Source organism: Salmo trutta, chromosome 3 (genome assembly GCF_901001165.1).
Source record: "Salmo trutta chromosome 3, fSalTru1.1, whole genome shotgun sequence".
NCBI lineage: Eukaryota > Metazoa > Chordata > Actinopteri > Salmoniformes > Salmonidae > Salmo > Salmo trutta.
The window spans coordinates 57497039-57524320 of record NC_042959.1 but is presented as its reverse complement, the minus strand read 5'-3'; the positions used below and the strand labels follow the sequence as shown (position 1 = coordinate 57524320).

The window sequence follows — 27282 nt, the reverse complement described above, 5'->3', positions numbered from 1 at the left end:
ATTAGAGCAAGCTAGCTAACTTGCTCTTACAGCAAATACATACAAAAGCACATCCCAGGTTGCCCCCAATATCTAACAGGCACCGTACACATTTATACATCAAGACATGTACTTAGTGAACTTGTACACATTGTAAATATGAAAATAGAATACAGTATTTCAGAACGTGACCTACCAATTGCATGTCAATATCAGACTGGGAAGAATTTACGTTCGTGATCTCCCCCTATCTCAGTTTTTCACAATTCCTGACATTTAATCCTAGTAAAAATTCCCTGTCTTAGGTCAGTTAGGATCAGTACTTTATTTTAAGAATGTGAAATGTCAGAATAATAGTACAGAGAATGATTTATTTCAGCTTTTATTTCTTTCATCACATTCCCAGTGGGTCAGAAGTTTACATACACTCAATTAGTATTTGGTAGCATTGCCTTTAAATTGTTTAACTTGGGTCAAATGTTTTGGGTAGCCTTCCACAAGCTTCCCACAATGAGTTGGGTGAATTTTGGCCCATTCCACCTGACAGAGCTGGTGTAACTGAGTCAGGTTTGTAGGCCTCCTTGCTCGCACCCGCTTTTTCAGGTCTGCCCACAGATTTTCCATAGGATTGAGGTCAGGGCTTTGTGATGGCCACTCCAATACCTTGACTTTGTTGTCCTTAAGCCATTTTGCCACAACTTTGGAAGTATGCTTGGGGTCATTGTCCATTTGGAAGACCCATTTGCGACCAAGCTTTAACTTCCTGACTGATGTCTTGAGATGTTTCTTCAATATATCCACGTAATTTTCCTGCCTCATGATGCCATCTATTTTGTGAAGTGCACCAGTCCCTCCTGCAGAAAAGCACCCCCACAACATGATGCTGCCACCCCTGTGCTTCACGGTTGGGATGGTGTTCTTTGGCTTGCAAGCCTCCCCCTTTTTCCTCCAAACATAATGATGGTCATTATGGCCAAACGGTTCTATTTTTGTTTCATCAGACTAGAGGACATTTCTCCAAAAAGTACGATCTTTGTCCCCATGTGCAGTTGCAAACCGAAGTTTGGCTTTTTTATGGCGGTTTTGGAGCAGTGGCTTCTTCCTTGCTGAGCGGCCTTTCAGGTTATGTCGATATAGGACTTGTTTTACTGTGGATATTGATACTTTTGTACCCATTTCCTCCAGCATCTTCACAAGGTCCTTTGCTGTTGTTCTAGGATTGATTTGCACGTTTCACACCAAAGTACGTTCATCTCTAGGAGACAACGCGTCTCCTTCCTGAGCGGGATGGCGGCTGTGTGGTCCCATGGTGTTTATACTTGCGTACTATTGTTTGTACAGATGAATGTGGTACCTTCAGACATTTGGAAATTGCTCCCAACGATGAACCAGACTTGTGGAGGTCTACAATTGTTTTTCTGAGGTCTTGGCTGATTTCTTTTGATTTTCCCATGATGTCAAGCAAAGAGGCACTGAGTTTGAAGGTAGGCCTTGAAATACATCCACATGTACACCTCGAATTGACATACATGATGTCAATTAGTATATCAGAAGCTTCTAAAGCCATGACATCATTTTCTGGAATTTTCCAAGCTGTTTAAAGGCACAGTCAACTTAGTGTATGTAAACTTCTGACCCACTGGAATTGTGATACATTGAATTATAAGTGAAATAATCTGTCTGTGAACAATTGTTGGAAAAATGATTTGTGTCATGCACACGGTAGATGTCCTAACCAACTTGCGAAAACTATAGTTTGTTTACAATACATTTGTGGAGTGGTTGAAAAATGAGTTTTAATGACTCCATCCTAAGTATATGTAAACTTCCGACTTCAACTGTATGTCCGCAACTCGAAAACAGCCAATGCAATGATGTTCATGAATATGTAATAATGAACCATCGGACTATGGCTGCTACACAGCTTTGGACTTAGTATTGAGCTCAAGAGTCTGTGTTAAATAGTATAGTGGTTAGTTTATTGTTTTAGTGTACTGAATAGACTAGGCGTATTCCTTGGAAACAGAGGTTGGCCTACTTGCTAAAGTAGTTTCCATTTGTCAAGATGGTTTACTGTTTCAGTTTATACTGACTGTAAAATGTAAATAGGATTCCGTGAAGGCCTAAACTCTGAAGAAAATAAGTGACATTTAAAGATGCACTATGCAGAAATCGCGCCGCCATTTCCTGGTTGCTACAAAGGGTAACACTTTACTTGACACCCAGCATCATAACACGTTATGACACGGTCATAACCATGTCATAACAGCTGACATAACTTGTCATAACTTTTATAATATGGTCATAACACTGTCATGACACATATATTTAGACCTGTTGTGACATATATTGTGTTATTTTATGACTGGTTATGACACCTACAAATGTGTGTAAGAACCTACCACACAAGGCAAAACATTCCATTACATCATAACCTACATGTCAACAATATGTTTATGTTATATATATATTTTTTTAAATTGTAATTGTGCACACATGCACCTAACCCAATGCTCTGTTGCTGATGACTGGGATGAACGCAGGAGCAGACTGATATAAGGGCATGTACGGCATTATCTGGCATTATGATGCTCATAATGCTTCTTGACAGTGTCATAAAGTGTATTTTCTTAGTCCAAGTAAAGTGACCCAAGATGGCCATAATGCTTCATGACAGTGTTATTTAAAATATGTTGAAAAAAGCATGACTGTAAAGAATTCATTACAACAACAAAGGATTTAAGAAACACATTTTCAAACGAAAGGAAACTTCTTGAAATGGAAAAAACAAATTTGAATAAATGTGGGTTTTGACACTCTTATGTAGGTGTCATAACCAGCCATAAAATAACACAATATGTCACAACAGGTGTAAATATATGGTTCATGACAGTGTTATGACCATGTTATGACAAGTTATGTCAGCTGTAATGACACTGGTTGTCAAGTAAAGTGTTACCAAAATGGTAATAGTTTGCCTAATTTCAGTTTATGTGGTAAAACAAGCAAGTATAGTGTAGAGAATCATTGTACCATCTAAAAAGCTGTGAAATATATTTTCCATAAACAAATATATTATATTTTTAGCTGTTTGAAGCTGGTGTACAAAACTAAAGGAAGACACAAAAACTAATCTTAAGCAAGGGATGCATAGAAATAGTGCACATAGAACAGATCTGCTGTTTCTTAGATTTGCTTTCAATGAGAATGATAGATCTATAACTTTTCTATGTGAATTCGGTCGGGTCGCCCAAAAAGTGACATATTGCAGCTTTTTAAACGATTCAAAGAATTGAACTCACTAGAATACGATTACAAGGAAAATCTCTATGGAAGTGACAGAGGTGAAATGCAAATTTGGCAATGTGAAGCAGCACATTTTAACTTGAGTCAAAGTTCGCATGAGTCAAAGTTCTGCAGAGAGAAATATATATATGTTAGCTATAGGTTTATCATCTGGTCGGGGGCCATGTTTGTTTGTGTCCCAAATGGCATCCTATCCCTCATGTAGTGCACTATTTTTGTGGGCCCTGGTCAAAATAAGTGCACAATGTAGTGAATATCGTGCCATTTGGGACACAGGCTCTGGTTTCACGCTGCTGTAGCCATTAAAGCTGATCTTATTCCCTGAAACACATCAGTCTTTGCAGAGCAGTACATTCTTCGCCTTGAGTTTTGTAGGTGTTTTTAGAGTGAATGAAGTGGGGATTTTTCTGGCAGAAGCATATGGTTTCCTGTTCCTGGAAGTCAAGCTTTCTTGTTCTGGTTTTTCTTGGAAGTAAATAGGGAGATTCAAAAATCTGGTTCTTTTACTTTATTTTTGAGACACAGACCGACAGGAAAGGTTTGGGTTGAGCTGCGTTTGTTGAATCAGGATGCATTTTAGGCATCTAGTGGGTTACATGACAAATGTGCCCTGACTTGTAAAAGAAGTTCAGTGTTTCAAAGCCTCTCTCTCTCTACCAGAGAAACCCCAGAGGAAACCGTAGGCTTATCTACATAAACATACAGCAATAAAATATGCTATTTAAATTGATATTTGACTTTACCATGATGTTGCAGGGCTAACTATCCTTCTGAATTAGGCTACTAGACTTGGAGTTTGACGTCATCTAGCAGTAGAGTAGGCCATTTCACCCTAGCCTCTAGTCCACAATACATCCATGCACTTGTATTTAGGTTAGCATGCAATGAAATGTAACTCTATGACAATTGGACCACATTTTGTTATTGTTTTTATTCAGGAGAGTTAAACAATGTGACTTTTGAACGTAATAGCATGACCAATGGAAGTTCAAGGTGGGAGAAATTGTGACCTTTTCTGGAATGTGAGGTAGCATTTAAATGATCCTTAGTGTGAGGATTATGCTGGCTTTATAGAGAGCTAACATTTAGGACATTCCTCATGAAAGTTATTAATGCACCATGCAAAACAACACCATCAGTTATTGAGGAAAGTGAACCAGTGTTGAGTATTATGAATGCACCTACCAGAGTAGAACCTAGGCCTAAACATGAATAGGCCCCTACTTGTTCAGTGAGGTAGCCCTGCATATGTAAAGGGGCTGTGTTTATTTTATATTGTAGTGGGTGTACTGGGTCTGTTAGTGCCGGATGATAGCAATACAGGAATGACGTACAGTAGCCTATTGTACTTAACAGCTGTTAGGCTATATCCACCCATTACTGTGGAAACAAATAATAGGTCACACCTACTCTCATTCTCATCTTCTCACTCTGTGTTCCTCCAAAGAGACAGCATAGTGAGGAAAGTCCAAATTGAACTCTTGATCTTAGGTTGGAGTCATTAAAACTCATTTTTCAACCACTCCACAAATTTATTGTCCACAAACTATAGCTTCGGCAAGTCGGTTAGGACATCTACTTTGTGCATGACACAAGTAATTTTTCCAACAATTGTTTACAGACAGATTATTTCACTTATAAATCACTGTATCATAATTCCAGTGGGTCAGAAGTTTACATACACACAGTTGACTGTGCCTTTAAACATCTTGGAAAATTCCAAAAATTTATGTCATGGCTTTAGAAGATTCTGATAGGCTAATTGACACCATTTGAGTTAATTGGAGGTGTACCTGTGGATGTATTTCAAGGCCTACCTTCAAACTCAGTGCCTCTTTGCTTGACATCATGGGAAAATCAAAAGAAATCAGCCAAGACCTCAGAAAAAGAATTGTAGACCTCCACAAGTCTGGTTCACCCTTGAGAGCAATTTCCAAACGCCTGAAGGTACCACGTTCATCTGTACAAACAATAGTACGCAAGTATAAACACCAATGGACCACACAGCCGTCATAGCTCTCAGGGAGGAGACGCGTTCTGTCTCCTAGAGATGAACGTACTTTGGTGCAAAAAGTGCAAATTAATCCCAGAACAACAGCAAAGGACCTTGTGAAGATGCTGGAGGAAACAGGTACAAAGTATCTATATCCACAGTAAAATGAGTCCTATATCGACATAACCTGAAAGGCCGCTCAGCAAGAAAGAAGCCACTGCTCCAAAACTGCCATAGAAAAGCCAGACTACGGTTTATAACAGCACATGGGAACAAAGATCGTACTTTGTGGAGAAACGTCCTCTGGTCTGATGAAACAAAAATATAACTGTTTGGCCATAATGACCATCGTTATGTTTGGAGGAAAAAGGGGGAGGCTTGCAAGCTAAAGAACACCATCCCAACCGTGAAGCACAGGGGGGGCAGCATCATGTTGTGGGGGTGCTTTTCTGCAGGAGGGACTGGTGCACTTCACAAAATAGATGGCATCATGAAAAATGTGAATTCTTCTATTAATTCTATTTCTATGGTGTAGAATGTAGGTGGCCATGTTTTGAGATAGCATCACTAAATCACAGTGTTGTAGTTGTACTTTATTTACTGATCTAAACCCAACATATAGTGGTTAGGTCAATAGCTTCTTCTCAGAGTGTCTGAATTGAGCAGGTGTTCGTTTCCAACCACATGTTAATATGGCTGAGAAGAATTATCCTGTGGAAGCCAACAAAACGTTGTCCTAGTCCTATTTAAAACTTTGGGAGCGTTACACCAGCTTGCAGATTTACTTTTTTGTTCTACGTTGTCCTCTCGGATCCAGTACATAGGTAACGTTTTTTTCATGGCTTTTTTGGCTCCCAAATATTAAAAGGTTAACATTCAGTCAATTGTCAAGGGTGTGTCAAAGGATGTGTGATCGTTGGGCTTGTTGTTGACAGTCCAGACCAACCCATGTTTTTAAGGTTTGCTCATTTCCCTGGAGGCTTAGGCTGTGGTGCGTCTGGTGCCGGGGTGGGGGGCTCACTGGAGCTGAACCCTGGGCTCGCTGGGACTGGCATACATGGTTGGCCCCTTCCCAGCAAGCATGTCACTGGCTGGCTGCAGCCATTTGGGAGGTGGGAGTCGGTCGGGGCTGGGTGGGTGGGATCAGTCACACTCTGGTAGCTGGACCTTTAGCCCTGTCTAGTCTGGTGGTGTCGACCATGTCCAGACACTTTGCACTGTGATTAGCTTGGAGTCAGGAGGACGAGACTGGAGAGGGCCACCACTATACTGCTGCTGCTTTTTCTCAGTGAGTTGATTTAGATCGTATTAAAAAACGGTTTGGGTTCAAAGGGTTATTATTACACGTTTTGTTATAATAGGCCAGAGGCCTAATTAAGATTGTGTAGAGTTTATTTATTGAAGTGGGCTCCTTCAAGTTGTGAATCATACTTACCAAGGATCCATCATGAAAACCAGTGTTCAAAATTACGAAAGAATGTTCGAGCCTCTTCAATTTTACAACAAAACCATTTCATAAACATATTACCTCTCTAACTGAGGCATTATAACAGCTACAGCTTTTTCTGCCGTATCAAAAGAGGTCTTAGTCTTGACATGTGTTTGAGTGCGCGTGTGTGTGTGTGAGTGCGTGTGTGTGAGCACCCTAACAAGCCAAACACAGAAGTCCACCACAGTACATTCTGTTCCCGCGGCATACTGTGAGTGCTCCAATCAGTGATGACAGTATGGATCTCCCACACTTGTTTTGTAGTGATTTATTTATTTTATGTTTTTGTCCAAGAAGACACAGTGTTCTCTGGAAGTATGTGTTTCTGTGGGAAGCCCTGTAATCGTGTCAAGTACTCTGCTACTTGTTGTTAGGCCTACATCTGAGGCAGAACAAAGCAAAGTTGCTTTAAGAAAACATCTAGCCTATCTACCGAACAACTAGCATAAACACTGGGGAGAACTCTGAACATTGACCTTTCGCTTTTAACATCTGTACTATCTCCTTTGGACACCGTTCTACTGAACACATTCTATGGTCCTAAAGACTGAAAAACTTCTGCTGTGGACTAACAGGGAAACCAGACCAGCCGTGCTTCATGCGCAAGCGTCGCAATATAAATTAACGTGTACATGTTATTCACTCATTTTATCCATGCACATCGAGTGTTTGCGTTGCCGAACGCTGAAATAGAACTTGGTTCTATTTGAGACGCTTGACACGCAGCAATCTTCTCATTGGTTTTCACAAGCATACAAAGCATACGTGCTTGAAAGATGAAAGAGGAGAGATTAATCAACGATAACTAACTAAAAACTAACTAGGCTTCCCCTTTTATCTGTGGATTAATCATCGGAGTATATGAACACACAATTTTGTATGACTCCTGGTCAAAACTTTACAAAGATCCAGCAATAAAAAGGACCATATGCATTTCAGGTAAAATAACAACCCCAATGTTCATCTCCTAGGACAAACTAGGTAGCAACAGCTTACTGCCACAGTAACTGCTTCCTAGGCCTCGACTGAAGACAACAGCTTACTGCCACAGTAACTGCTTCCTAGGCCTCGACTGAAGACAACAGTTTACTGCCACAGTAACTGCTTCCTAGGCCTCGACTGAAGACAACAGTTTACTGCCACAGTAACTGCTTCCTAGGCCTCGACTGAAGACAACAGCTTACTGCCACAGTAACTGGGAGGCTCCCGAGTGGCGCCGCGGTCTAAGGCACTGCATCTCAGTGCTAGAGGCATCACTACTGACCCTGTTTTGATTCCAGGCTGTATCACAACTGGCTGTGATTGGGAGTCCTTCTAGGGCGGTGCACAATTGGCCCAGCGTCCTCCGGGTTTGGCCGGGGTAGGCCGTCATTGTAAATAACAATTTGTTCTTAACTGGCTTGCCTAGTTAAATAAAAAATTAAAACTGCTTCCTAGGCCTTGACTGAAGACAACAGCTTACTTAGTATGGAGTCTTCCTTACTGGTTCTAGTTCATTAGTCTCTTTACCATGATCTCATATCCAGCCTAAAACATGGGGTGGTTGGGTGGAAGAAGAGGCAACTTGGTATGTTGCCTCTTCATGGTAGTGCCCCACGCTGCTCTGAGGGGATGCTCTGGTTTAGACCAGCAGGAGGAGAGCCAAGTATAGGCCTGTACACAGACATACACCCACACACACGCGCTTGGGCATACACGCACTGCAATGAGATTGTGTTGCTTTTTTAACCTCATAATTGACCAGATTGATACTGCATACAATACGGTCTTAACCAAATGAGTGTTCCTCTGCGTGTTAGACTAGATAGACAAAGACAAACCCAGTGTTCTGATGTGATTCTGAAGTTGTGAATAAACGCTTTTGGCATGACTGCTCTGTTGGCTTTTTTTCTCAGCAGGACAATGTAGACCGAGCCTCCAATCACAGACCAGCAGATCTAATTGGGCCGAGTTTCCAGAAGTCAACCAATCGGAACTCTCCTAACCATCAAGGTTGGTATTCTAAGAATATCAGTACTTAGAAATCGGCATGGAAATATTCATTAGATTATTGTGTCTCTGCTCAAATGATTTGACAGATGTAGACTAATTATATGGTGTAAGTATTGATGGTCCAGAACTAGGATGCAACATATTTGAGGCTGCATAATTGAAAACAAAGACAACTGTTTAAAAAAATGTATAATAATAATAATCACAGTTTTTTGCTCTGAGAATACTAACGTCACTAACAAGATTTTGTTCTGAGATGCGGCCTATTTGTATTGGAATTGCAGCTTCAAGACGATCCTTATCACATTGTTAATTCCCAGATCCGAGATTTGCTGTCTCATTTTCTGAATTCCGCTTTAATCTACAGTTGTGTGTGTGTGTGTGTGTGTCTTTTCAGTGTTTGTGTGTGCATGCATGAGCACTTTGATATGGGTGGGGGGTTACTGTTGACACATTTTATGGCAGAGGGCTCTGCCGCTCATTAAGTTCAGATTAGGATGTATATTCGGGGGCTCTTCCGCTGTAAACATTTCAGCAGTTCAAAGGGTGATTTGTAAAGACATGGGGTGCCATTATAATTAAGCTTTCAATCTAATTGTGCTATACAAATTTCATCTGTGATAATCGGAGCATGAGATTTACGCACAATATTGCCCCAGCATGGGAGGTAAAGCTTGAAGGTTTTTGAACTGTCTGGTAGTGTATGAGAAAGCTTGGTGCTGTCATGGAAATAAATGGAGCAGAAATTACATTGCCATTTTTTTCACTAAGGGAGAGCACTGGAATTTGTGAATGGGGAGACAGATCAAATCATTTTCACAGTGATTCCATTACGACTGATTTATAATAATATGAGAGTTAGGGTAAAAAAAAGAAAAGAACGCTTTGCAAAAAATATTTGCCCCAAAATGTTTAATATGTGCAAAGACCTCCCTCCCTCCATAATATCAAGATCAGATTGAGAGAATTAATGAATCAATCAAGGAATGCATTGATAACCATTGTATACTTGAAAGGCAACTGTTCATTGTTTAGATTGTTGAAACTATACATTTCAACATTGGTCAATATTATTAATATAGACCCTTTGATAACGCATTGTCTGATATCCATATAGGGGCATTTGACATTTCTTTTACTGTTCGAGTACTCAAATGAAAAACAAACAATATTTTTAGTACACAAGACCCACACTGGAAAAAAATTGGTGTACATTTATCTATATGCCAACAGCGTGCAACAGTTCCTAATTTATCATAACCATTACAGATAACAAGTTGTAATTGCTAAATTCCCCCATATACAGTACAAGTAAAACGTTTGGACACACCTACTCATTCAAAAGTTTTTTGTTATTTTTACTATTTTCTACATTGTAGAATAATAGTGAAAACATCAAAACTATAAAATAACACATATGGAATAATGTAGTAACCAAAAAGTGTTTTAGATTTTAGATTCTTCAAAGTAGCCACCTTTTGCCTTGATGACAGTTTTGCACACTCTTGGTACTCTCAACCAGCTTTACCTGGGATGCTTTTCCAACAGTTTTGAATGTGTTCCCACATATGCTGAGCACTTGTTGGCTGCTTTTCCTTCACTCTGCGTTCCAACTCATCCCAAACCATCTCAATTGGGTTGAGGTCGGGTGATTTGTGGAGGCCAGGTCATCGGATGGGGCACTCCATCACTCTCCTTCTTGGTCAAATAGCCCTTACACAGCCTGGAGGTGTGTTGGGTCATTGTCCAGTGGAAAAACAAATGATAGTCCCACTAAGGGCAAACCAGGTGGGATGGTTTATCGCTGCAGAATGCTGTGGTAGCCATGTAGGTTAAGTGTGCCTTGAATTCTAAATAAATCACAGACAGTGTCACCAGCAAAGCACCCCCACACCATCACACCACCTCCATGCTTCACGGTGGGAACCACACATGCAGAGATCATCCGTTCACCTACTCTGCGTCTCACAAAGACACATTGGTTGGAACCAAAAATCTTACATTTGGACTCATCAGACCAAAGGACAGATTTCCACTGGTTTAATGTCCATTGCTCGTGTTTCTTGGTCCAAGCAAGTCTCTTCTTGTTATTGGTGTCCTTTAGTAGTCGTTTCTTTGCAGCAATTCGACCATGAAGGCCTGATTCACGTAGTCTCCTCTGAACAGTTGATGTTGAGATGTGTCTGTTACTTGAACTCTGTGAAGTATTTAGTTGGGCTGAACTTATCCTCTGCAGCAGATGTAACTCTGGGTCTTCTTTTCCTGTGGCGGTCCTCATGAGAGCCAGTTTCATCATAGCGCTTCATGGTTTTTGCGACTGCACTTGAAGAAACTTTCAAAGTTCTTGAAGTTTTTTGTATTGACTGACCTTCATGTCTTAAAGTAATAATGGACAGTCGTTTCTCTTTGCTTATTTGAGCTGTTCTTGCCATAATATATACTTGGTCTTTTACCAAATAGGGCTATCTTCTATATACCTCCCCTACCTTGTCACAACACATTTACATTACATTTTAGTAATTTAGCAGACGCTCTTATCCAGAGCGACTTACAGTAGTGAATACATACATTTCATACATTTCATTTTCACAAATGATTGGCTGAAATGCATTAAGATGGAAAGAAATTAGACAAATACATTTTTAACGAGGGCCACCTGTTAATTTAAATGCATTCCAGGTGACTACCTCATAATGCTGGTTGAGAGAATGCCAAGAGTGTGCAAAGCTGTCATCAAGGCAAAGGGTGGCTACTTTGAAGAATCTCAAATATAAAATATAAAAAACACTTTTTTGGTTATTACCTGATTCCATTTGTGTTATTTCATAGTTTTGATGTCTTCACTATTATTCTACAATGTAGAAAATAGTAAAAATAAAGCAAAACCCTTGAATGAGTAGGTGTGTCCAAGCTGCGCTTTGCAGTGGCAAAATATTTGATGCGAGATTGCTGCTGCTGCTTGTCCCCGTTTTTCATGCAAAAAAGAGGATAAAACGCATAAGAAATATCTTGCTGCAAAATGTTTATTATTGTAATTTCTGCTCAGCATCAGACAAATTTTGTGCTTCAGTTGTGCTTCTCCACTCGGATGACAGTTCACTAACTGGGATTCTATCAGCAGACAGCGCTCTGACAGATGTGTAGTTACTTTTCTCCTGTACTTTTCTTGGTGTAACCTCCTTTCATCTGGTAAAATGCAAGATTAACTTCAAGCAAAACATTAGATTAGGAATTGGCTGGCTACATTTCTAAGGATAAACATTAGAATTACAGTATGACGGCCATGCATAGTTTTTGTAAAAAAAAAAATAGATTTTTCATTGTAAGCTCATTTACTTGTGTAGCTGTTAACCAAATAACTTTGCACTCTGATGGAAATGAAGCTATTTTCCGAATAAAGTGTTGCACTAATGGTATTTCTGTGAAGTAAAAATATAGTTGCACACCCCTGATCACTATTGAATTTTTTTAAAACACGGACTTTCAACATAAAACACAGCTTTGTTGATGGTCTGCATTTTGAAAATGCCGATGCCTATCCTGGCGCTCAGGCCAGGTATAGCCAACACTCAAGCGTGCACGTTCACACAATAGTGACAAGATGGAGAAACCAGACAGACATGCCTGGCTGTGGAAAGTAGGGGTGCTGAAGGTGCTGCAACACCCACTGAAAAATCGTAATAAAAAAAAATATATACTTTTTTTTTTTTTCCCACAAAAGTAATGCTGGGCCTTTATTAGTCCTGTATGAGTAGACTGATGTAGCGCGGGGGGGAAAATTTCAATCTGCAGTGATTAACGCCTACATTTACTACTGGTTATACTTTTGATATATAGCAGGGAATTCATAAACATTGACAAACAATTCACACCATGAAATCAATGAAATAGCACAAATTGGCGGAAGAGCGTGCTTGGAGAGCGATGTGCCTAACACTTTGTCGCCACACACTATTCTATTTGTTTTGCCTCTGCTTAAAGTCCAAGTTTTGACATCCGTTCGAATATTTGAGGACTCAATTACTCATGCTCATCCCTAAATCCATAGCACAATGTTTATGACATCAACGCTCATACATATTTCTGGAACATATTTCTGGTGTTATGACATTGTTGTAGTGCTATAATCCTCTGTGAAATTCTGACCTCATTTTCCCCAAAACCCACACATGTGCTTATAGGATTTTAATAGAGCTGAGGGCTAAGACCTACTTTGTGTGTTTGTCATAAACCTCATTGGTGCTTAGGCAGAAAGAACAACATGCTTTTGTTGGAACGGCACCCTGAATAATTTGATATTTCAGGAATGAGAAGGATTGAAGCAGTTTATTATAGGTTTGCTTTTAAAAGGACTGATATAATTTGTCAACACACACAAGTGTACTGTAGAAACTGACCCGGGTATGTTATGACATGTTCTTATAAGAAGCTATAACATTGTTGTGTTATGAAATGTCTTGATGTCAAGGTGCAGTTTTGTTGACATGGCTACATCCTGTTGCAGATTATCATTTTTCAGATAATTAAGTACGTCAGTAATGAGAATTAATACTAGTCCGAAAGGAGGTGAAAGATTATTTGGGTTTTGCGTTGGTACTGTGTGTGGGTGTGTGTGTGTGGGTATCATGGTGTTGTGTTGGGCTGTTAATGGGACTAAAGGTTTTAAGTCTCTTGTGTGGTAGTTTTGCCATAATTTCCATAAAGTCCTATTTACCAGTGCAGTAGTAGTCTAGTATTCATCGCCTTTGCAGCCTTTCACAGCCTTTGCAGTCTGCCTTTAGTTCAGTGTTGTTGCTTTAACTATTGACTTACTATTTAATATGTTCATACTTAGGCTACTCTGAAGGCCAGGTGCGGTCTGGTCGCTGAAGGGTTAATATGAGATCTTTATCATACAGGACTGTGGTATGCAGTGAATAATGTGTTTGGGCTCCATTCTTAAAGAAACCCCATGGGACGCTCCCCTTTCTTCAAAAAGATTGGTTCCTCCTCTCTCTCCCATACATTCCCATGAGAGGAGCTGGGAAGGTAGGAGAGAGATTAGCAGGAGAGATCAGATAAACACTGCTGTGTGCATTCCAAATGGCACCCTATTTCCTATTTAGTGCACTACTTTTGACCGGAGCCTTATGGGCACTGCTCTGGTCAAAAGTAGTGCACCATATAGGGGAAGAGGGTGCCATTTTGAGTACAGCCCTATGTTTCAGTCCTATTGTTCAGCCCTATGCTTCAGCCTAGGGTTGCAAAGGGAGGGTATATTACTGGAAATTTTCTACGTTTACCAGTAAACTACCAGAATGTTGGTATCTTTCAAGGATTTTATGTAATCTATCACAAGACATCTAGTGGCTGTTTTGGGTACTTCAGATTATCACAGGTGTCTAATTATCTCTGGCCCTTTTAACATTATTCACTAAGTTGATGTTGTTAATGCCTCATAGAAGTGAGAGAAAGAAATCCAAATGAAGTGTTTTGTTGGTGGGGGGGGGGGGGGGGGGGTTGGACCTGGAGAAGAATGCCCTGCCAGGCCTAGCCCCTCCCTGGGCCTGCCGTGTCTGGATCCCAACAACCCTGCTGAGGAGGGGCCCCTGAGATTCAGCCTCAGCCTATAGCTATGTATGTCCTCCAGATTCAGTCCCAAATGGCTCCCTATTCCCTTAATAGTGCACTACTTTTAAACCAGAGCCCTATGGGCCCTATAGTGCATTACATAAGGAATGGGGTGCCATTTGAGACGTAGCCCCAGCCTCCTCCACTCCACCATGACTTATAATTGAAGGCTGCATTATGACTCTCCACACTTCTCCCAAAGTGTGAACTTCCCCGTCATGGATTTAAAAGCATTGCATTGGTGTGAAGATTGGCTGGAGAGGGAGTGCCCACCATTGTTCAATCCGTGACGGGAGTGGGGAGTGAGCAAGTGGGTGGAGAATGAGGATGAGATCCTGCTGCTCCCAAACAACCTAGCCAGGGTAGCAGCAGCAGTGGCTGCATCCCAAATGGCACCCTATCCTTATAGTGCACTACTTTAGACCAACGGCCACAGGTCACCTTATCCCTATATAGTGTACTACTTTTGACCAGAGCCCTATGGGCCATAGGGTGCCATTTGGGACAAACAAGACTGATGGCAGTGTGGGTGTGTCTGCCCCAGCCCCAAACCCAGACAGACACAGTTGCTAGGTAATAAATCCTATCAATGGTACCAATGCACTCCAATAATACACTTTCTAGTTGAGAAGTTAACTTGTATTTCAAGTATCAAAATGTAAGTCCTGTTCCCAAAGTTATTCCCTTGGGGCGGCAGGTAGCCTAGTGGTTAGAGCGTTGGGACAGTAACTGAAAGGTTTCCGGATCGAATCCCTGAGCTGACAAGGTAAAAATCGGTCATTCTGCCCCTGAACAAGGCAACCCACTGTTCACCGGGAGGCTGTTATTGTAAATAAGAATTTGTTCCTAACTGACTTGCCTAGTTAAATAAAGGATAATATATATATATATTCTTTGCCCCGGCTGGTGCTCAGGTTTTGGAACAGGCAATATCCAATCACACATTCCTCAGAGGAAAGACATGGTTTTAGTGGTGAGGAGGGTGGTTCTTTTGAGATTATGGTAGCTGATGTAAATTAAATATGCTGATTAAACTGATTAAGTGTTTCCCAAGAACAGGCTTCTGCTCATTCTGATTGGGCTTTGATTTTTGCTTAGCTTTTTCTCCACCCCTCCTGTCCTCAGTGGGTGTGTACTGGTACTCCGTATTGTCCCAGTATTGTCCCTGTAGAACCACGCTACACAGTTAAGACTGTATCTGCGTGAACCGTGAAAGAATGGGTCCACTGATTCCTTTCACGTGGGCCATTTTTCCCTGTGTTGTCTTCCTATCGTCCGGTCTCCTCGTCACATCCCAAGGACGCTGTGCCATATCCCGACTTCCACCCTCCCCAGCCATGCCAGCTCCCCTTTGTTTCCTACACATTTGAATGCTAATTGACAGTGGCTGGTTAGAGGGACTGGGCTACGTTGTCAACACATCACTTTTACTAAAGTACTTTTTGATTTATTATCCCGAACTCCTGATAAGAGCAAGACAAAAACTATCACACATATTATTTCCCTTTAGTTTAGTAGGTGTGTGTGTAGCACCAGTACATTGGGAAAGGGCGAGGGGAAATTTGGTTGAGACGACGCCACTCATAATTCATTCAGATAGGAAGATTCTAATGAATACATACATTACTGAGTGGTTGTAAAGAAAAGCCATATTGAATTTGGTCCATATAATGGTCTGCTAAGCATCGGAAACATCCCAAACAGCTTTTATGGAGTTATCACCAGGGCTTGCCATCCTTTTCCCTTTTGCAAGTTAATAACAGACAGTGAAAAGGGAAGAGAGCGGGGGAACCATTCTGTCGCGGTGGAGGGCTTTATGCTAACCGCTACGCCCCGCCACCAGCCAGCCCCGGCTTGGCCCCTACAGTACTGACAGTGTGTGTCCCAACTGGCACCCTATTGCCTAGGTAATGCACCCTATTGCTTAGGTAATGCACCCTATTGCCTATGTAGTGCTCTGCTTTTAACCAGAGCCCTATGGCCCCTGGTCAAAAGTAGTGTTCTATATAGGGAATACAAACAGGACAGGCCCTAAATTAGACAGACAATAACCTGAATAGGGGTCTGTCTGTGACTGTTGTTGTCATAGGCTGTCAGACTTACAGTTGGATGGACGCTCTTCTAGACTGACTGAGCATATGTGTAGAAGTAGGAGTATGATGTGGGTTCAATTAGTATTTGTCCATTGTGTTAACGATTGACGATTGGTTGATTTCCAGTTTTTAAGTATATGTTTTTTCAAGACGATTGACGAGAAAAGTATTCTCCAACCCATCTTGTATCTCCCTGCACCCTCATATGCCATGTCTTGAAATATACAGGCAGACGGATTAAAGTACATTTACATTGTAATACTTCTGACAGACAACTTTCTAACTCCACCCAGAACTTTTTGAATTTATAGCATTCCCAGAAGGCATGGATTATTGAGTCATTATTAGTTTTACACTTAAGACATGACTGCCGTTGTGCTGTATCATTTGTGAATTTTGTCTCATGTATAATACATTCTATACTTTAGTTTATACTGGATTAAGCATACATATTTGTTAACTGTAATTGTGTTAGTTATGTTCCAACATTCCCTCCATCTTATGCCAATATCTGTTATTTTTAAGTCATGGTTTTAATAGTTTATATTTTTTTCTAAGAGGCTATTATATTCTAATGTATTATTCAGCCATATCGAAATAAGCCTGAAAGCTGAACGAGATGTTCTCAATCCAAAATGTAAATTCTGCCGATTGATTTAATCAGAGAGTGAGATGACTGCTCTTAATAAGGTATTCAGATTGCATGACCGCCATTTAAGGAAATGGAACTGCGCCCTCTCTCTCTCTTTCTCCTTGCCTCTGCATGAGACGGATCTCTAGACCAGCGAGACAATGTTGCATGGGGATGTCAGGTTAGTGTTAGCTACTGGCACTGGAGGGAGTTGTATAACTACTACTAGAATTCCTTTTCCTGGTAGATCTCGCATAGAAGACAAGATGTGATTGTGGTCACAACATCATTTAGACAGTCCAGTCTCTCTAGCCTAATTCAGGGACTACTTGAAATGTAAAAAAGATGCATTATTTGATACAACATGAGCCGGTGCCATATAACAGACAGTAATGGACGTTATTATTAGATATTATAAACTGGATGGTTCGAGCCCTGAATGCTGATTGGCTGACAGCCGTGGTATATCAGACCGCATACCACGGGAATGACAAAACATTTATTTTTACTACTCTAATTACGTAGGTAACCAGTTTATAATAGCTATAAGGCGCCTCAGAGGTTTGTGGTATATGGCCCATATACCACGGCTAAGGGCTGTATCCAGGCACTCGTCATGCTAAGAACATCCCTTAGGCATGGTATATTGGCCATATACCACACCCACTTGTGCCTTATTGCTTAAGTGTCTAAACCTTCAAGTGCTCCCCTGACCCTGCAAATACCTTCTGATGGACCAGACTTTCTACTCCTGACCTTGGCTCTATTCCAGACAAACTTCTATTAGCCTTGTGCCCCACTAGCCTCTGCTGTTCCTGAACCCGAGCATCCCGTTCCATCCCTTCCCATCCCTGTCTATGCTTGTTGTCCTCGTGCTTCATAGCCATCCTGTCACTGGCTGTGCTTGTCTTGTTAATAATAATATTACATGGGACTTATACAGCGCTTTTCAACGACCCAACGTCTCTTAAAGGTTGCTTTGTTGTCCATATGCTTCATCCTCATCCCGTCGCTTCCCATTCCATCCTATCCTTCAATCCCTGGCTCTGCTAGCCTTGTTCTCCTTGTGCTTCATCCCCATTCCATTCTTGGCTTTGCCTGTTGTCCCATCCTGTCTCTGTCTGGGCTTGCCTTGTTGTCCTCGTGCTCCAGAGCCAAAGGTAATTGATGAACGCTGCTGTCTGCTCTCATGGTATTTTAAGAGTGTCTAATTTATGGCAGTAATATTGTAGGGCCAGGCCTTCTGTCTGTTGCTTGTTTTAAGGGCATAAATAAAGATGTTTATGTCCCTAAAACTTCTGCCAAGCCCCACTAGTGCAATTTTTCAATTTTCTAAACACAGTGTCAAAGACAAACAACCCTGGCCCTGTTGCCACATTGGGGGGGGTGTGTGTCTGTGTGTGCGTGCGTGAGTGTTTGCCTGTCACGGTTCTAGCTAATAAATTGGGCCATAAACTTATTGTTGACAATCTAGTATGGCTATTATCCAACCACGCCCCCAAATATCTTGATCGGATTGGATCTTTCTTTCTAGAGTTTCACCCCCACATGTAGCGGCATGTAGACAACATGCCTGATTACTTAGGTATAAGTAACTTTATGTTACCTTGTTAGAAAACACATGAATACTATTCACCTAACACAAAGCTATTTTAGACCGTACAGTACACTTCTGTAGCCTACGTGTGTCTTTAACTCTCCAGGATCTTGTAGAGAAGGGGCTATTTATACTGACAGATTAGGCACCTGTGATACAGCTGGTTAGGGGACACCTTTTCAGGAAAGGTTCCTCAAAAGGCATAGATTAGTCTGCCTGTCTGTCAGCTGCAGCTCTGTATGGGGGGGGGGGGGGTAGGAACGGCATCACTGGGTCAGCATAGGTTGTTGGGAGATACTGGGGACTGTTCTCAATGGCACATTATTTGTTTGAATATTAGGCTATAGTTACATGCTTTACATTTGAAAATGCGTACAATGGTTCATTATGAAGGAATTATAATTCATACTATACCTTTTAACACTTGCAAATCAATCGATACCATGGTGCAACACTTAGAAAATGTGGTGTGCCCTGTTGCACTTGCTATAGATTTCACCATTCAAAGTAATTGATTAAAACCACAACATAGAATAAATGAATGAAGAATTGCTTTGGTCTTTCTACTTACCTCAGCCCAGACAGGTAACAATAGCATACAGTACAGAACATTCTAATTGCCAAAGTGGCCATCCAAATCCCTGAATTGCATGGTAGAGTTTGAGCAGCATCTAGCGGCGAAATAGGTAACTGCAGTATAGCAATGGCGAATAAAAGGGGAAACTTGAGAAAATATCAGTAGTTTACTGGCTGTCCATTGTCTCAGAGATCATGATTATTAGGAGATGACATGCCCTGCAGACACTCCCCCACAGTAATGAAACTAACTAAGTCCCAAATGGCACCCTATTCCTTACCTTGTAAACTATATAGGGAATAGGGTGCCATTTGGGACATAACTCTGAACTGTCAAAACTTCCATCCACCATTGACTCACTGGGAGTGACCTCTGTGCCTCTTAACCAATGGCCTGGTTTGATCTCTTACCCTGAGGCCAGCTGAAGGATGGGAGTATTGAGACTACAGGTCTCGGCTTGTTCTCTAGTCTTCCCCAGAAATCCAGAGAGCCTTGATAACATGAACATGTAGTTAACTTAGGGAGTGTTTCAACAGGTGAATTAGCTTCACTGCCTGACTGGTTGGGGATGATGATTAAGCTACGTCATGTTAGGGTTTTTGTGTGTGTGCAGCTACACTGCCTGACTGGTTGGGGATGATGATTAAGCTACGTCATGTTAGGGTTTTTGTGTGTGTGCAGCTACACTGCCTGACTGGTTGGGGATGACGGGTGTGCATGGAGTATTGAGAGAAGTAGATTCTTACACATGTAACCTACCTGCAGGAATAAAGCACGTGAACAGTAGAGGTCAACCTGGTGCCCTAGAGATTTTTGGGATGTGCGCATGATATAACACACACACACATACACACAATTTTGTGTTTGTCTGTAAATATCACTCACACAGACTCTCCCTGTCTCTCCCTCCTCCCCCTACAGAAGATGATGTGGACCTGGAGGCGCTGGTGAATGACATGAACTCCTCGTTCGAGAGCCTGTACTCCACATGCAGCAGCGTGCAGTCTGAGTCGGTTCCCCTCCTGCAGCACAACGGCCAGGTGCATGTGCACCGCGACCACCACCGCAGCGCCCCCATGCCCCCCCACACCCACACCTCCAACAGCGAGCTGCAGCACAGCACCACCTCCCCCAAACAGAGACTCCGACACTCCCAGCCCATGCACATCCTCGCCGTCAGGTATGTCTACTGTGTTGGCACGCACACATTCTCTCTCACACACACACACACACACACACACACACACACACACACACACACACACACACACACACACAGCACTTACTGGACACAGTTGTTTGTCTGGCATGCTGTTAGTGAGCACACACACACCTGATAGATACAAGTCCTCTACATCTAAACAAGGGACCATGTTCTCAGCATGCTCTGTGAGGACATGTATATGTGCTTATTATAGTTCATCGTTTTGCCTATCAGCAATCTCTGCGTGACCCATTCTCCCCCTGTCACTTTCCCCTGTCCTAACATAGCTTAGCAGAGGGGGAGACCAAGTTATAATTCTCTTTAATTCTAGAAACAGGGTGTCAACTACTCCCAAAAGCTGAGAGGAACTTTTATTCACCTCCAGTCTTAATGCAATCTAAACCCGTCTGTCAGAGTTGTAGCATCCATTATTTTGGATCCCTAGAGAAAGTTTGGCACTGGCTGGTAATGAGCTGTATCGTTGGTGTATTCTGTCAGATTGAAATGATACGGTTCAGTTTATTATTCAGTCCTGACCTCCGAATAGCACCCTGCTCCTGCCTCACATGGAACTACATCAAACGCTTCTCCTTCTGAACTCCCCTCCCCTCCCCGCTTGGGTTTGGAGAAAGTGTAGAGAGATGCTAATGATGGCTATCTGCCTGGCTGCTGCAGTTCACTTCAGATGCTAGTCATCTGATCAAGCCAAGCCAACCTCTAGTCTGTTTCTGATTGACAGTCAGGGGCTCCATCCCAAATGGCATCCTATTCCCTACATAGTGTACTACTTTTGACCAGAGCCCTATAAACCCTGGTCAAAAGTAATGCACTATAAATGGTATAATAGGGTGCCATTGGGGACGCGGCCCTAGTCGGTTTCTTATTGACAGGCAGACAGTGAATGAACAGGCTGTTGCTCTTGCAGCAGGTCATGAAATGGGCACTTTGCTCTTGAAACTGCATGAAATAATGGTTTGATGAATATTGCATGTAATTAGTAGCTCCTCAAACGCTGGCAGTCTTCCTGTGGTGTGGCAGAAAGAATCAGCTCACAGTGCAGTGATCAGAGAGAAATGGGCATGAGGCCTCGGCTCGGCAGCAATCTCTCTCACTGTGAAACCATGGATTATTCATTATTCATTCTCAGCCACAAAGCATTGGGTTTATATCAGGGGAGACTGTCCTCATGTTCTCATGATCTGCATTCATCTGCTTCATAACAGCTTTTTCAGTCTGTCTGTGTGTGTCTGTCCCCCACTTTGTTAATGTCCTCCCTGAATGTTGTGATTCTCAGGAGACTGCAGGAAGAGGAGCAGCAGCTCCGGACGTCCTCTCTGCCGGCCATCCCCAACCCCTTTCCCGAGCTCTCCGGCTCTCCTGTCCTCAGCCCTGGGTCCTTACCTCCGTGTCAGCCCTCAGGCACATATGTAAGTCAGAGACCCTTCTCTTCACTCCTTACTATGGTAGCTTAGCTAACCATGAAGATTGTTCTTGAAAATGTCCACTACAGTATGGCATCGTACATGTTACAGTACCACAGTAGTTTGGTTTATTTCTCCCATGGTCATTATCTCTAATCAGAATCAGTGTTTTCCCTATATTCATTTAGCAGTGACGTGTTGCCTCTGCTGAATTGTTGCCGCCACTCCAAAATACAGTACCAGTCAAAAGTTTGGACACACCTACTCATTCAAGGGTTTTTCTTTATTTTTACTATTTTTACTACATTGTAGAATAATAGTGAAGACATCAAAACTATGAAATAACACATATGGAATCATGTAGTAACCATTTGGTTAAATCAATCAAAATATATTTTAGATTCTTCAAAGTTGCCTTGATGACACCTTTGCACACACTTGGCATTCTCAACCAGCTTCATGAGGTAGTCACCTGGAATGCATTTAAATTAACAGGTGTGCCTTGTTAAAAGTTAATTTGTGGGATTTCTTTCCTTCTTAATGCGTTTGAGCCAATCAGTTGAGTTGTGACAAGGTAGGGGTGGGATACAGAAGATAGCCCTATTTGGTAAAACACCAAGTCCATATTATGGCAAGAACAGCTAAAATAAGTAAAGAGAAACAACAGTCATCATTACTTTAAGACATGGTCAGTCAATCTGGAAAATGTCAATAACTTTGAAAGTTTCTTCAAGTGCAGTTGTAAAAACCATCAAGCGCTGTATTGAAACTGGCTCTCATGAGGACCACCACAGGAAAGGAAGACCCAGAGTTACCTCTGCTGCAGAGGATAAGTTCACTAGCGTTAACGGCACCTTAGATTGCAGCCCAAATAAATGCTTCACAGTGTTCAAGTAACAGACACATTTCAACATCAACTGTTCAGAGGAGACTGCATGAATCAGGCCTTCATGGTCGAATTGCTGCAAAGAAACCACTACTAAAGGACACCATTAAGAAGAGAATTGCTTGGGCCAAGAAACACGAGCAATGGACATTAGACCGGTGGAAATATATCCTTTGGTCTGTTTATTCCACATTTTTGATTTTTGGTTCCAACTGCTGTGTCTTTGTGAGACGCAGAGTAGGTGAAAGAAAGATGATGCATGTGTGGTTCCCACCGTGAAGCATGGAGGGGGAGGTGTGATGGTGTGTTTTTTTTTGCTGGTGACACTGTCTGTGATTTATTTAGAATTCAAAGCACACTTAACCAGTATGGCTACCACAGCATTCTGCAGCGATACGCCATCCCATCTGGTTTGCCCTTAGTGGGAGTATCATTTGTTTTTCAACTGGACTATGACCCAAAACACACCTCCAGGGTGTGTAAGGACTGTTTGACCAAGAAGGAGAGTGATGGAATGCTGCATTAGTTGAGCTGGTCTCCACAATCATCCATCCTCAAACAATTGAGATGGTTTAGGATGAGATTGACTGCAGAGTGAAAGAAACGCAGCCAACAAGTACTCAGCATATATGGGTACTCCTTCAAGACTATTGGAAAAGCATTCCTCATGAAGCTGGTTGAGAGAATGCCAAGAGTGTGCAAAGCTGTCATCAAGGCAAAAAGGTGGCTACTTTGAAGAATATAAAATATATTTTGATTTAACATTTTTTTTGGTTACTTGTAATGGCCGTCAAAGGGAGAAGACCAAGGCGCAGCGGGTTGAGTGCTCATTTTAACGTTTATTTTAATAAACTTGAACACGTAACAAAAACAAGAAAACAAATGACAGCTAAACAGTTTTGCAGGCTGACCCTAGCAGTGCAAAAACAGCTTCCCACCAATGACAGGTGAAAACAGGGCTACCTAAGTATGACTCCCAATCAGCAACAACGATGTACAGCTGTTCCTGATTGAGAGCCATACCAGGCCAACACAAAGAAATACACAACATAGACAGAGCATAGAAATACAAAACATAGAACATAATCAAAAACCCCGGAATACTCTAAACAAACACCCCTCTACATAAACACATATCCCAACAAACCCCGAACCACATAAAACAAACACCCCCCTGCCACGTCCTGACCAAACTACAATAACAAATAACCCCTTTACTGGTCAGGACGTGACATTACTACATGATTCCATATGTGTTATTTCATAGTTTTGATGTCTTCACTATTATTCTACAATGTAATAAATAGTAAAAATAAAGAAAAACCCTTGAATGAGTAGGTGTGTCCAAACTTTTGACTGGTACTGTAAATGTTTTTTTGTTTTATTAAAAATACATTTTTGGGATGGTAAAACTTTTTTTAATGTAAACTTAAACGACTAAAACCAGATTTAAAGTATGTAGAAAAGATCATGGAGCTATATGTTTTTAAATAAGATCATCTTGAGAAATAAAATCACCAAAATAAAAACTAGACAGGGAGAATCTAAAATTCAAAAAATGTCATGGCATGGGCCCCCATTGATTTTTTTAAATAATGTTTGAGTCACACAGATAACATAAGAGCATGGCATAAGCCATGGCAAAATGTGTAGAATTGCAGGAAACTAGCTTTAGAACTGCAACATTTTGCCTCTGCGGCCAAGAGGACGGCCTTTAAAAAGTTTGGTTGGAGCCCATGCCATTGGCCACGCCCACTACCCCACCTTAGTTGAAAGAGATAGGAAGGCTGCAGTGAACTCTTTCTTGGAAGAGAGTCACTCTTAATCATTACTATAACAGAGCCGAGATTACTGTAAAAGGGATGTATATTTCTAATAAATATGTCCCTGGCTAATCCTGACTCAACTTTAATGGCTCTGGGGTTCAGAGCCTGTATTAGCAGACCCTGGGTTCAAATTGTATTATTGTATTTCTTTCAAATACTTTTAGCTGCTTGATAGAGCTTGTCTGGCTCAATGGAACCCGTGGAAAGTGCAAGCCCGCCAATCTGACACTTCAGGCAGGCTCAATGAAAGTATTTGACAGAAGACAAATACTATTTGAACCCAGGTCTGGTCTGTAAGAACTGGCAGCATGAGCTGTAGTCTGTAGATGCACGGAGCTGGAGATGGAAAATAACCATATATTTATTTGGTACTATGTACCTTTGGCTAGAACATGCAGCGTTTGTAAAGCAGTTCCAAAGCGTGTTTTTCCGGCTTGTGATTGGCCCACGGTACTGAGATAAAGACATATGTTGCCTAAAAACTTTTGCGTAGTGTGTGTGAGTTTGTCAGAGTGTGTGTATGTGTACGCGCATTTGTGCATCTGTGTGTGTGTGCACATGTGAGGTTGGGGGTCGTAGAGATGGGCCCTGCTCCACAGCTGGCTCTGCTTTGCTCTCCCAGCATGCAGTGCCTGTCATCTAGAATCGTCTCTGTCTGTTCGTCCGTCTTTCTGCCTTCCTGCCTGCCTGCATGCCGACCCTGGAGGCCTGGCTGGCTGGCGGAGTAGGGCTGGTGAGAAGTTAGCTGTTTACAGAATTTTCCGACCTCTGGGCGCTTTCTGACAGGCTCCCATTCCTCTTCCCCAGCCCCCGCGCATTGGAGGCACGTGAACGCTGCGCTGCCGGCTGGCCTGTCAGGGATCACTGCGCAGTCTGTTACACGATGCCCATATGATTTTAATTTGCCTCCCCCCCAAAGTCTCAGTCAATGACCTAGCTCTCTCTCTCTGTGTCTCACCCCAGCCGTGCTCTTAAAATGGTAGTGTTAACAAATAACAGACTTGTTTCGTTATGGACGGACGGATCTTCACTGGCTGGTTTTGACAACCCTGGTGGCATAGGGTCTTTCATGATCTGTTAACTGGGCTGGAGATGGAGTTTTTTTTAAAAAAAATTTATTTTATTATTTTACCCCCTATTTCTCCCCAATTTCCTGGTGTCCAATTGGTAGTAGTTACTGTCTTGTCTCATCACTGCAACTCCCGTATGGACTCGGGAGAGGCGAAGGTCGAGAGCCATGCGTCCTCCGAAACACAACCCAACCAGGCCGCACTGCTTCTTGACACAATGCACATCCAACTCGGAAGCCAGCCGCACCAATATGTCGGAGGAAACACCGTACACCTAGCGACCGTGTCAGTGTGCACTGCGCCCGGCCTGCCACAGGAGTCGCTAGTGCGCGATGAGACAAGGATATCCCTGCCGGCCAAACCCTCCCTAACCCGGACGACGCTGGGCCAATTGTGTGCCACCCCATGGACCTTCCGGTCACAGCCGGCTGCGGCAGAGCCTGGGCTTGGCCCCCGAATCTCTGGTGGCACAGCTTTAGACCACTGTGCCACCCGGGAGGCCCGGAGATGGAGGGTTTTGACCAACCAGTAGTCACTATACTAACTGGTCCTGATGCTGCCAGCCTGACTGACCTGGACACCCTGTCTCTAGTGTTGTGTCTTCAACTGATCTGAACACAATGTTCTCTGTAATTAATGGACGTATGCTGATCTGATGTGAGTTGTCCATGGGTTGGCACTGGTTGGACAGGAGCTGCAGATCTGAATGTACTGTCTGTACCTTGAGCACCCTCCGTCCCAGTCCTGTCTGTCTGTCATGTCTGCTCTATAGTAAGTCATCAGTACTAAGAGGCAAGTTGGATGCGACCCACCTAACTGACTCTCACAGCACAGAGTCCAAGGGCCTCCATCACCATGCAGTCAGACTCTGGGTTCCAGCCCATACCACACACCATCAGGGACAGGTCTAAGCACACCAGCGACACCGCATGTGACACAACTGTGCTGCAGCCCTATTATTGGGTTAATAAACTGCACTGTCATGCCTGGTGCCTAGTCCTCCGTAGCTTAGCTTCCTTTCTGCTTCTATTAGACTGTTGTTAAGTTGACACACCGGTGACACAGGTTCACCTCCCGCTCCCATCCCCTCCCTCCGCCTCTTCCCTTGTGTGCAACGCTTTATCCTTTTAAATCTTTCTGTGAACTCAGCAGCTGGCACGCACGCTGAAAGGAGAAGAGGAGTAGGAGTGTGTGGAGAGAGAGACGAGCAATATGGTTAATAGCCTCTGAGCTCATTACTGTGGCGATGCATATTTACGCATGGTGAGGTAAGAGGCTTGGAATAGTAGCCACTCAGTCAGTTAGTGAGTGACATTGGTGGCATACAGGGTGAACTCAACATTGGTGGCATAGTGGGAGAAGTTGACATTGGTGGCATAGAGGGTGAACTTAACATTGGTGGCATAGAGGGTGAAATTAACATTGGTGGCATAGTGGGAGAACTTGACATTGGTGGCTTGGTTGGAGAACTTGACATTGGTGGCATAGTGGGAGAACTTGACATTGGTGGCATAGTGGGAGAACTTGACATTGGTGGCTTAGAGGGTGAACTTAACATTGGTGGCGTAGAGGGTGAACTTAACATTGGTGGCATAGAGGGTGAACTTA

At 42.4% G+C, this 27282-nt stretch overlaps 1 protein-coding gene across 7 annotated transcripts in view; it reads left to right on the top strand.

Moving 5' to 3' along the window:
• Positions 1 to 27282, top strand: part of LOC115180502 (growth factor receptor-bound protein 10) — an 82922-nt gene that overhangs the window by 33173 nt on the left and 22467 nt on the right. For 4 of the 7 annotated variants that reach the window (XM_029742648.1, XM_029742653.1, XM_029742684.1 and 1 more), the window contains 3 exons: positions 8663 to 8759; positions 20189 to 20447; positions 21766 to 21898. In XM_029742648.1, coding sequence (XP_029598508.1) covers positions 8663 to 8759; positions 20189 to 20447; positions 21766 to 21898 — 489 coding nt within the window. The remainder of the gene's footprint in view (positions 1 to 8662; positions 8760 to 20188; positions 20448 to 21765; positions 21899 to 27282) is intronic. The other 3 variants (XM_029742662.1, XM_029742693.1, XM_029742676.1) reach the window with 1 other exon arrangement.